The following is a 13,290-nucleotide window of genomic DNA, read 5'->3' as shown; positions in this document are numbered from 1 at the left end:
GTTTTTTTCAATAAATAGCTCCGCTTTCATGTTCTGGGGTCCACCTGTTCTGCTTTACTTGTGACAATTTTGTAATTTGATCAAAAAGACAAGCAGTGGCTGTGGTCTGTGCTGTGTAGAGCTGAACAGATGGAGGAAATAACATTAGGTGCTCTCTGAAAATTCAGCAGTAATATTAAAAACTAGTAATGGCAGAGGAGTGCTGATTAGATTGGAGGATAATAATACTCCTCATATTTAATGCCCAGACCAGAGCACCATAATCTTTTACTGCAGCACGAGTCATATTGAACAGTATAGTGCCTTGCATCATCGATTCATTACACAAGACTTGATTTATTCCAACAACAGCACTTGATACAAGGATTTCTCACTTGTTATTGCAGTTTATCAAAAGTCAAATCCATCTATTCAGTATAAAGTCTGTCTCCAGGATAATGTGTTATTTACAGTATGGAGCTGATGATGTCTGCACTGGTAATTATTTGGCTTGTGGTGTTATTTAGTTTCTGAGCTGCAGCAGCTGTTTGACGAAGCTGCCAAATGCTCATCTAATCTCAGATTTTGTGGAGTTTTTCCTCTGAGTCTGGAAACAAAGTCAGTGACCACTCTGATTAATCCACCTCCTACAGAAACTCACAGTTACTTCATGATTTTTCACCATTTTCGGTTTATGTTATTCATCTGTCGTCCTCCTTGTAGTTCTCTCTCAGCTTCCTCTAGTGTGTTCTTGCCAAATTTGATCTTTTCATACTTTGCTCTGCGTCCTTTGTTACAGTTTGAACTGCTACACTGATCTTATGGCTGGATGCCTGGTAAATGGAACACTTTATGTCTTGAAAGCAGTCTTGGTTATGGTAAATTATGGAAGGTAACACTTTTTTAAATATGGTACTAAAAATGATAAAAGTGTACTCTAGACTAATGTAAAGACCTGTAATGATCTGACATGAATATATACGAGGCATATGTTTACATACTACATCAATATATGGTATTTTAAAGGTGCAGTGTATATAATAATAGCTAATAGTGGCATCTAGTGAAACTAACTTGGTAGAAATACAATATAACTTTCATGTTATTATTAGTATATAATAACATATAAAATAAAATAAGAATAGTTGTATGTTTTCGTTGCCTTTATAGCCCTTCATATTTACATTATTACATTATTTGCACATTATAACCTGTAGATGGTACTGTTTCATTACTCCTAAAGCATGATTATTTTTTTAACATCAGGATCATAATTGGATTGGATAATTACACTGATATTATCTAAGCCTACTTGGAACAGATTTCTCCTGAGAAAACTGGACATTTCCACCTCCATCAGCCTCCTCCCGCCATCTTCCAATCCCTTATTTGATTGACACCATTCTGCTGCAGCAGTTTAATGAGGAGTTCATCACTTCTTCTTCTCCTTCTTCTTCTTCTTCTTTTCCTTCTTCTTATCTGCACATGCCTTTGTGCACCAGAAACTTCTGCATCTTTGCTTTGTCTGTGCAGCAATTCCAGACAATAGCAGGCGTAGACGGCTTAACTTAGCTTAGTTTTATCTGCAGACACAAGCTCTCTGGGCTTTCAGTACATTCTGCAAACTGTACAGTGATATTCTGTAACACAGGCTTCAATGAATTAACTACACTTTGTTTTTACTTAGTAACTTAAACACAACTACCAACAGTGATTTTGGTGACAATAATGTTTAATCTCATGTAAACCAGAGGTCAGTACAGAAAATAGCTCAATAAAACTGAAATTATTAGTTGTGGGGAAATTATTTAGTTTAGTAAAAGTATGCAATTCAGTTTAAAATACTCTAGAACTGCTAATACTTGCACTATTATCAGCAACATGTTGTACTTAAAGTACTGTACAGGCAGCAGAACAGCCTGTCTGAGTGTCATATTACTGAATTATGATTAATGAAGCATTTTAATGTTCCTGGTCAAGGTGACTACTTTGTATTCTTTTGGGTACTTCTATAGAACGATCATGTTTTGTATGTGAACCTTGATGTGGAGGTTAGGTACTGTTTTAATTTTAATTTAGTGGAGGGCAAAGTACAACAGTTGCCTTAAGAAATATAGTGAAGAAAGGGTATAGGCTACTTTCTTTCCACAGCAAATAGTATAACAAGACCTTTGGGAACCTTGAGGCAAAGTTAGTGCAACTAAGTGTGAAAATATCCAGCTTCAGGCTTTTCTGTTCCGATCAAGACAGTCACTGCAGGATAATTTGAGGCGACACCCAAAGGTACACCTGCAGAATAAGAATCCTTGAACATAGACTTTCAAAACCTATAGGTTTAAGTTTTTAAGTGTAACACTAAAGCAGAAAATGAATGCGTAGTTCTGTCTGCAGTCCGCATAATTTCATCATCAATGTGTCAAATCATACCCTGGATGTTGATCACTATAGTCTCTACAGGACATATAGCTGGCAATTTTACACAAATTATAAATAAATAATATAATATAAATAATAAATATAAACCTTTCAGAATTGTGTGGCTCTATTCACAGATGTGGGGAAATGAATAATAAGAGGAAATGCACTGTTAGAGAAGCTTGATTGAGGCCCCTTTACTATCAGCATTGCTAAATAGCATTTTGCACAGTATATGCATTTGACATGTGAATTCCCCCCATGTGAGCCACCATTTCACATGTGAGAAATTCACATAGGCACATGTGGAATAAAACATGTTTGATATGATATTTATCACAATATGAATCATAATTCCACAAAGAGTGATGTTTTAATCTTTAGTACATTCTGATTGTATATTATTCATTTTGTTCTTTGACTGACACATTTTCCAGCTTCACGTGTGAAACATGGCAGGCAGTGCTGGAGATAAATGAATTCATGAGCAAAACCCGAAATAAACGACAATATAACACTTTAATTTGCCCGCTTTAAACAGGCATTCATCAGAACATCAAAGGGTGAGAGGTGAAGATAGATTTCAAAGAGACAGAGAAGAGAGGAAGCACTGGCGCAGAGGGAAAGGGCGAAAAAGGGAAGAACCATTGGGGAAAAGAAACGTGGTTTGCCTACACTGCTGAAAGGGGAGAGTGTTAAGAGAAAAAAAAGTGTTTGTGCAAGAGAGGAAGAGAGAAAGAGAGGGAAGGGGAGGAGGAAAGAGGGATTGCATTGCAGCACATTCGTGCGTAAATGTGACCATCCTCTCCGCGGTTCCTCCATCCCTCCATCCCTCCGTCTTCTCCCCTCCAGCCTCCAGCAGCTCCTCTCTTCTCCTCTTAGCCTGGATCACCTGCTCGGTGGTCGTTGGTCAGTTTTGGACCGTGGAGTCCCGGGTATCTCGGCTGGGCGCCCTCCTCCAGGGGTTAGGGGGGGCGCCAGGGGCCACGTCCAAGTTCCTGCCGGGCTTCGTGACAACCGCGTCCGAGAACCATGGCTCGGAGCGCCGGGAGAGACGCGGCTCCACCCGGTCTCGTATGCCGGTGATGCGGGGTCTGATCGCGCCACAGAACACCTTCTTGGATACCATCGCCACTCGTTTCGATGGGACCCGTGAGTTCAATTGTTATCTGTGAATTATCTTTTAATTTAAACTGCGCTATGAATGTTTTTAAATGTTTTTATTTACTCGTTAGACTTTTTGATGAAATAGAGCATTATTTGAACTAATCTAACAAAATGCAAAGTCCTCCTCCAGAGAGACTGAGGACACCTGAAGACATTTGCAGGCAATGGGGTGGCGCTGATACTGTACTTTGACTGATGAATGAATTATGATGAATGAAAGCACAAACAATGTTTAACACATTAAGGATTCATGAGGCGCCCACCTGAGCTCCTATGCATTTAAAAGATGAACAGAGCCTGATGCAAAAGTAAATGACATACTTGAGTCACTGTGTGCACAAACATTCAGATGATGGAGTTTTGTTTTTTAGATTTATTTAGATTTATTTATTTATTTATTTACATTAAAGTTGGTTGCAAAATGCTTAAACCACATCCAATGGCAACAGAAGGCAAAAGCCAATTAAAACAATTTCATGTTATTCATTTTCTAATCCAAATTTGTGGTTTCCTGACTGTATGGTGGTAATATGTTGAGCTGCAGTGCACTGGGACCTTGTTAGTTTACATGTGTTCATTAATGCTCAGCCTATTCATTACCATTAAAAAAGCGATGGCAGGGGTCACCAACTTTATGCAACAGGGAATCGTCAATCAATTAATGAAGGCTCCATTTCAAATTGATTTTTTGCGGATTCAATACCCTGTAGCCTTTACTGCATGCTCATACTTCACTTGTCATGGCCGGATTAACCTGCTAACGAGGCCCAGGGTAGAGAAAATCTGCTGCAGGGCCCCCATTAAACACTGTCCCAACCCCCCCACCTCCCCACTCTCTGCAACATAAACAGTTTTGATGTGCTGGGGTACTACCTGGCCCCAGATTTGATGTGTGGTAATTAGATTAAACCCAATTTAAAAAGGCACTTGTGGTTTTTGGGACAAGGACTCACATTAAGCTCCTTATCGTAAACTGATATCGCATGCTTTAATGGTTTCCTACACAAAATTCCAATTAAATTCACACAAACCAGTTGACACAAGGTAAGTACGGAGCTTTCAGTTACCCTGTTTGCTCATTCCTGGCCTGCTATTAGGGGGTGGGATATTCTGTACCATTTAAAACTATCCCGAGAGGAACGAACATTTCAAACTGTTACATCAGCTAAAGGCAACACAGATTAATCCATCAAAATATACAAACAACACCTGAGCTCCTTTTAAGAACTCAGAGATTCAGTTTTAATTAAAGTCATCCCAGTAACATACAATTCTCAGGAGTGGAAGAAACAGAAGGCAGTCAGAGCACATTATTTAACAGGACTGACTCTTACCCAACCTACACTATGTTTATTATTTACCTGTTTTCAAAAAGCATCACAAAACATATTAAACACATGCAGAAATGACAGTTAATCAATATGCAAACTGTAGCTTAACAGTTACATAACACAAGGTCCTGAAGGTGCAAACTAACAGGCAGCAGGGTGTGTGAAGGATAAATCAACAAACAGGATCTGTCTATTTTCTGACACAAAGCTGCACATTCAGTTTAAACCATATTTGCACGGTAGCATTTCTACTCCAAAATGCTAAATAATGAGAGGGTACTGTGGAGTAATCAGTCATCAGTGTGTAATAATATTTAGCAGCATCTTTATGTTTTCTGTATGACCCCTGAAGGCAAATTTCATGACAGAGCTTTAATTCAATTAGATTTAGTCATTTTGTGTCAGCAGCAATCAGTTTTAATGCCAGAGTGGAACATACTGCACTCCCCCCCGAATCTGATCACTACAAAGCAGCTGCATGAGGCTGGATCACGGAGATGCATTAGACACACAGGAGTCTCTTGGTCGAGCAGGGATTTCACCCACTTCATTTAGAGTTGGAGAGTTCTTCTCCTCCTGCTCATCCTGTGTCACAGATCCAACGCCTCCAGCATTATAACGCAACAATATCCTTGCTCCAATTCAAAATATGGGACAGTGTCCACTCCTCAGCTGAGCCTGCAGACTCAGTCCAGTGGAATAACAAACAGATTTGGTGGCAAGCCTTGGTAGAGCCCCAACATCCAAATGACATTTCATGCATTTAAGATTTCCTTCTCCAAGAGGACACAGATCAAAACATATTGCAAATTTCAGGATATTCTATAAAAAAGGGTGGTACATATTCTTACAAATGATTAGAAAAAGTGAGAAATGGTTGGTTTAGGTGGTAAGTTCCCAATCATTATGTTTGAGTTACATTTTTAATATAGCAAGATGTTCCAGGACTTGTTTTTCCAATAACTGTAATAATCTGTGTAACTGGAACACGTTCTTCAAAGGGTTATGTAATTTGGTAGTGTCTGGGGAATTCGCTCATTAGAATCTATTAGGCTAAAATGTAGTTTGACACACACTGAAAGCTGAATATTGTCTGTTACAGAATCATTAAAAATATGTAATACCAGCTAAACCAACTGATTTTTTTTTCTTTTTTTCCTAATATTTCATTACCAAGTTCCACCACTCATTCTGTGAAATGAACCATTAAATACATGCAAATTACTCCCATACTATAAAATGAAGGGACCTGTAAAAAATGACAGAAAGTAATAAACCCTAATAAATATGAATACATGACATATATACAATACATACATTAACATCAATTGCTTATTCATTAGTTAGAGTATTAGCATTATGCCTGTTTGTCTGTTCTTATCCATAATTTAAACTAACTTCAGTGAATGAAACTTTTGCTGGTATAAAGAGATGAATGGTGACATCTGGAAAGCAGCAGTTTCTCACACTTGGACAACCAACAGAATGAAAATAAAGTCTGGAGTGACACTCACGTTGAGCTCTTTTCTTCATGATTATGCTCTTGCTTCTGACCTCTGGCAAGCCTGCAGTAACAGTACACAGTAGGGGAATTTTAATGAGGGGCTTCTCTAACCAAATAACTGTATAACTCTAGATAGCTGTCTAAGGGGTGCTGCCAAGAAAGTGTGTGCACGCTGAGGGGTCGAAAAGAGTCTTTGTTTCAGTTTAGACAAGGCTTCCATGAGCTAAAACACACCAAGCAAAATAGACTGGGAGAGACTTGTGATGCCATCTGAAACCATCACACTAATGACTTACAGAAATACCAGAAAAAAAACATAAAGACAAAACGTCCACTCTGGAGCACCAAGGACCGCTCTTAAAGGAGCAGAGTGTAGGATTTAGTGGCCTCTAGTGGTGAGGTTGCACATTACTCGTTGTTCTGTGCAACTGTAGAAACATTGCAATGGAGCAGGTGGGCTCCATGAAAGAGGTAGAAGAAGGGTCTATCTGCTACATGACACACATGACACCTTACTTACACAATTTATTACATGACACGCCCACCTTAGCAGCATGCCACACAACACAACACACACCCTGAGCCTTAACCATAACCTTAACCATCTCACTGCTAATACTAACCAATATGATGTCTTGAGGTAACATTGGTGTGTCATGTAGATACTGCGAGTTGGTAAATAGACCGACTTGGAAAGAGGATCTGCTTCCTATGTGGATATAAAGGTCTCATTCTAATGATTCTTAGTTTGTGGTGATATACACAAATGAAAACATACTTGAAGACTATAATAATTCACTTTTGCCACTGAATCCGCCCACATTTGAAACACTGGTCCTCTAAAGTTTCATAACGAACAAAACTTGCGTAACCAAAATGAACTACTATGAATTAAATATTAGGAACAAGAAATATAATAAATCATGAGCTGCAAACATTGTTCAACATTGTTTTTGTTGCAGGTGTCCATTGTGAATGATATTAAGTTTTAAAAACCAGCCTAGCACAACAGTATATTCAGGTCAGAAGCTGGGATCCTCCATCTACACCATACAAAATTAATGCAGCATGATAACTAGGGAGACTCCAGGGAATTTCCTTCTTTTTTTTTTTTTTTTTTTTTACTTTGCGGTAGAAAGCTAGATGCCTTTTTTTCCTCCAGTGATATCTCAATCCACTACATAAATATATAAGTACAAAGGTCGCTGAGTTTAATGAATCACCTTTTAAATATTCGAGGTGGTGGCAGCATTTTCATGTAATTATCTCATTGCTGAGACTTGATGCCTGCATGTCATGTTATGGTGATCTCTCCTTTTGGGCATGTCTGTTTCTCTTTAAAAAACATTTTAAATATATGCAGATTTCCATGTAATACAGTGTTAAATTCTGAGGCATCGTGCAACCTTAACTAGCCATCTGGGGACACGAATGTAAAAACTGGCTCAGTTCGAAACATGATCCTCTTATTCACGCATCAATAAAACATCCGGGTGATATTTACTGTATCCAGTGCTGGAACCATATTTTATCATGTTAATGTACTGAGTTTTAATTAACTGATTGTTAAGCCTGTAAAACAATTATTTTATTGCTTGCAGAATGAGCTAAATCATAAATCACTCATTTAAAATATCAATCAAAAAAATCTCAGCTAGTCAGAACTTTATCATATGAAAATGAATGCCAGCAGAATGCACTATATAATGTGTTTATATCCTGACTGCTTCTTTACTTACTGGGGGTCATACAGCACTTTTGGTTGGAGTGGGACTCATTTTCACGCTTTTATAAGAAATAAAAAGTGAACAAAAGTAAACAAATGGGACAAAGCAGTGACTTGAGAGTAACAGATGTTCGGGGTTTTATCAGGGGAGAGCTGGCAAAGAGCCGCGAGCTGCAAAGTTTCATGTTTTCAGTTAAGGTTTAGGACACACTTCAAAGAGCTGGTGCAACAAATAATCCTTCATACAGGAATCATCTGTTTGTCTGAGTCCATCGCTTATTGTTTGCCAGCAGCAGCTTTGGCATGGCCTATTTTTGGAGAACCATATACAACCGACCTGACCTGCAAACTTGCACTTGTCATTTGATATCACATCAACTTTCTAAGAACTATTTTTAAGGTAAAGGGAGAATTTTGGCAAGCATACAGTTTAAAATACCTTATTTAGATACTTTGTTATGGTACAATTTAGGGTATAAACATCCTGGGAATGAGTGCAAGTCAATTCAGCTCCCTTAAAAAGTGCCATAAGCAAACGTGTGTTCAGCTTACATTGTGTGTAGTGGTGAATGTATTGTGGCGGGCTGTCGTTGTGAGTGTTATCAGTACCAAGGTTTATCAGGGTTCTCCTAAGCCGCTCAGAGGCTGAGTCTGAGTGGTTTTGTAGTTCTGCTCGTGTGTTATTACACCTGGGTTGTAGTGTGAATGTGACAGGCCTGCCTTGTGCCTGGGGAATGTTCAGAAATTGAATACACCAAGAGAAAATAGGATCATGGCAAAAGGCCAGAGTAGAAGGAAAATGAAGGGAGCACAGGAACTGTTTCTCTGAAATCAGATCATGTTTTTGTGGGGAAATGGTCGTGTAAGTATTATGCTGACCATTACATTTATATAATAAACACTATAACCTTAGACATGGTGGCAGAAACCATCACATATCCAAGTGCAGAGATATGACTTGTACTGTAGGAGGCTCTTGCTGCTTCATCATGTCCATACAGCTCTCTGATAAGAGTCTGTGCTGCTGTTATATGAACATACTCAGTTTTATAGTTGCATTGTACTAGTACTGTACTGTACATTTACCTATCCATCAATACAACTATAAGTACAGCTAAAGTACAATTTGTGGACCAGCCCTTATACTCATATTATATTATGCTTTTACTCCAAGTCCCCTTTGTGATCATTAAGGAAACCTCTTAATGCTACATATTTTACACAATAGTATGCTTCCAATGTGTGTCAGCCTTTTGCGAAAGGTCCTTTTTTGACTGTGTTCTATGGTGGGAAAACATCCAAGCCAATCCAGTCTTCCAAAGCCAGAGAAATAGCTACATCAATGAAAAATATAGGGACAGATTTTGCCACAAATATGGCTCAAAGTGTGGATGAGATTTACTGTTAATAACAACTCTTAAATCTTCATATTTCTTTATGAAAAATGGTAGAGGTGAGGTTTTTGATCACTATTAACACTTAGGAGAAAAAAAGAGAAAAATGCCAAATTGGTTCCAGCTTCTCAAATGTGAATATTTTCTGGTTTCTTTCCTCTATGATTGTAAACTGAATATATTTGGGTTGTGAACTGTTGCTCGGTACAAAACAAGACATTTGAGGATGTCACTGTCACTGTCAACTGTCAACTGTCAACATTTTTCAACATTTCAACATTATCTGACATGTCATATACCAAACGATGAATCGAGGAAATAAGCAGCCCTGAACACTAGAGACTGACTATGAAGTGAAACGAAATGACAATTCATTAGGATTTTGAGGTTATCTTAATGATGTTTCAACATGAGAGTGACTCTGTGTCATAAAGAAATGATTTCCTGCTTTGCTGTGGAAGAAGTTGACTGGCCTGCACAGAGCCAGAGCCATGACTTTAGTCTCCCAACACCGTCAGAATGAAGTTGAATCCTTACCGAATGTAAGGCAGGCCCATCCATCCATCCATCCATCCATCCATCTTCTACCGCTTATCCAGGCCTGTAAGGCAGGCCCAATCACCTAAAATCAATGACCGACCTCCAGAAGTCTGATTCTGTGTGGTGACAATAGTTCTGTGTGTTTAAGAAAATCAAGAAAATGGTTCCTTCTCTTTAATATTAAAAGCTTTGATGTAAGAAGCCCAGTAAAAGCTACTACTTTTACCTCGTGTACTCTATTTTCCAGAATGGACTCACTGCTCTCTCTTAAATATTAATATATTCCTCTTTTACCAGTTAATCACTTCAAAAGTACAAGGCCATGTTTTTCTGGGAGAAGTGATTCATCAAATCCTATTATATGCTGTCACACTCTTCAAATTTGCTGGCTGCATCAATTTGGTTTTCAAAATCTCGGACAGCCTCCCTCCTGCGCTGCCTCGCATATCAGTCTGAGTGATCAGATGTTATTACAGCCATTTCTACATCTATTTAGCACACCTGGTGCAACTGACATCAAAAGATGTGACACAGCCGCTGCTGTTGTCAGTACAAATCCTTTTGGCTTGGTGTGAGTAACGCAGCTTCACACTTGTTGCATCTCGAGTCCCACAGTGGCGTGCTGTTCCTGTGGTTGCACATTTGGATAGGTAGCTGAGCAGGAAAAAAACAGCTGCCTCTGACAGACAGTTGAGACTTTTAAAGTGGTATTTACTTCATTATTTAGTTTTATTTTGATTAGTGGGGATACTGTTCTCACATACATACATACATGCATGTATCACTGGATATGCCTTTGTCTTTTACATGTGGAAAAGGAAAAATTACAAGTTTGGATAAAAGTGACACACTAGTCAAACAGACACACATATTGACCAACTTCAAAAACTTAAATACATCCTCAATGTACTTTAAAACTATACAATGAGAATGAATTATTCATTATCACTTTTTATAACAATCATAATTTCTCAGTATGTGAATTAGCTTCCTCAATTACTTTTAAAGGTTTTATTGGTTCTGGGCCAGACTATTACTCCAGTAACTTCCTGGAGTGTATTGTCATCATGTTGGGAAGTCACTGCCAAGAAATAGTCCACACCGTAACTTCCTTCATAAAACCACTTCAGTTTTTGTGTTATTGGATTAAGTTTTGTGGGATTCAGTAAAGCTGTTTCCTCTCACCTGCTTCCACACTGCTGGATGGAGCCTATATCTAATGGAAATACATGATAATGATTTAATTGCTGCTGAAATTTGCAATGATGCCAACTTGCGCTTCAAAAAACACTGTGGCGTTTTAACCACAAGAGACTTATGTCGACCAATGAGATCATTTCTGCCTCACAGAAGCATTGTGAGTGTTATAAATGTGATCTGTAAGTATGGAAGTGTGTTAACAAGAAATCCCTCTCAAGCTTTAATGAGCAAATGCATCTTTTCAAACATGTGTTGGAGGACTTAATTTTTTTGCAGTTGTTCTCGCTGTCATTTGTAACTAGCGCTGCCTCAGAGGAAATGCATTACTTTCCATGAGCCTCCTGCACTGAAAGGCAGTTTGTAGTTTTTGTCAGAGTGGTGCTACAATGAGGTTTGGCAAGAGCGTTTACATTGGACATGCTTTATTCACACATGAATTATTAAATTTCATTGTTCCCAGTTCATTTCCATGCAATCTCACTCTCTCTGTGTGTGTCTACTAATTCATCTCTCTCTCTCTCTCCGCCTCATTCAATCATTTACTTGCCTGCTCTCTTGTCCTATATTGCTCACATTCTTCAAAGAGAGTGCTCCGGTCCTCCAGATTCATTTATGTATGGACTTAAATGATCTCAGTGGAATAAATGTATTGGCTGTGCGAGTCACCTATCATACCTTACTCAGCTTCGTAATGAATTGAGTAGATTGTCCCCATAACTCAAGCCGTCAAACCATTAGTCAGAGACCCTTCTTATATCACAGCCCGGCTATCCACTTACATATTCTCACATGCACATTTTTCTTTTGTATTTTGCAATCCATATCCATGAATAGATTGGAGTATTGTCAGTAAATCCATACATGAATCCTATTTCTTTCCATTTTCGTTTTAAATTGCTCATTTTGTGCCTTGTAGTTTTGCTCATGTTAACAATGTATTCACCAAGTTAACTGCTGAAATCTGAGCCAGACTCCCTAGTTCAGTGCAGTCGTCGGTTAACATTAATATAATATTGTGCTGATAGTAAAGATTATTAAAGTTCTGAATTAGAATATTTCCACGTTTGTTACCCTTCAGCGGTTGCATAAAAAGTTACTTTGCATTACAAAAGGTTCATCAGAATGGTTTCATTTTCTCAACAGAGACATATGCCTTCAGAATTTAAAAGACACTATGGTCTAGTTTCTCAGACAGAGATTAAGACTAGTCCTAGACTAAAGTATCCATTGAGGAACAACTCCAGTCTTGGACTAGAGTTAATCCCTGTCAAGGAAATCGGCCCTATAACTGCATGAGAAGGGGTTTTACATGAGCTGATCAGATATGTCATAATTGGTAATATGAGGATATAGGAAGGGTTAAGTGATTCTGAAAGGGTTAGGGTTAGGGTTATCCCAAAGGAGCCCACTGATATACAGTATGCCACAGGTTTCATTTGTTTCTGTTCTTCACAGTAAAAGTACTGTGAGCCATGTTAAGTATTGCCCAAGGCTGTGAATATTAAGAAGCATCTATGCTGCCTTTGTAATCTAACTCTAGCAAGTCAAAGCTCTACAAAAAGCTTATTTGTTTCACTAAATTTTAAACAAGTCTGTTTTCTTTTTTGTATTAGAGGGCAAAGAGGCAGAGAGAGGTGGGGAAGATGCATGTGGTGAAAGGAAAAGGAAAAGATTATTTCAAGAGAACAATGGCGTGAGATGAAGAAAGGGAAATGATATGAAGTTCATTGAAAAGCAGCAGGCACGTTAAATTCTCCCGGAGGAGAAGTCTTCAAAGTGAGCAGAATTACTCCGCAGCCTTTTCTGAATGCAGAAGCCAATACAGAGTGAGAGCGAATGCTGCAAAAGAAAGAAGCTATGCATAAAATTTTAATCATGTTTTTCTTTGAATCAACATGACATCTTAGGGAAATTGTAGGTGATGACCCCCCTGTTGAGTAAAACATGTAGCGTAGATGAGCGTGGAGGTGTAATAAAACAACTCAAAGTGCCTGCGTACATGTCTCATTGCAGTTTTAGTTGTTGCATGCAATC

The 13,290-nt window shown here is 38.5% G+C and overlaps 1 protein-coding gene across 1 annotated transcript in view; it reads left to right on the top strand.

The window, feature by feature from the left end:
- Nucleotides 1-3,470: 3,470 nt before the first annotated feature.
- The window catches only part of LOC128354041 (potassium voltage-gated channel subfamily H member 3-like), a 32,831-nt gene continuing 23,011 nt past the window's right edge, over nt 3,471-13,290 (top strand). The window contains exon 1 of the mRNA XM_053314284.1: nt 3,471-3,546. Coding sequence (XP_053170259.1) covers nt 3,471-3,546 — 76 coding nt within the window. The remainder of the gene's footprint in view (nt 3,547-13,290) is intronic.

This window comes from Scomber japonicus, chromosome 24 (assembly GCF_027409825.1).
Source record: "Scomber japonicus isolate fScoJap1 chromosome 24, fScoJap1.pri, whole genome shotgun sequence".
Taxonomy (NCBI): Eukaryota; Metazoa; Chordata; class Actinopteri; order Scombriformes; family Scombridae; genus Scomber; species Scomber japonicus.
This window is presented reverse-complemented; position numbering and strand designations above follow the sequence as displayed.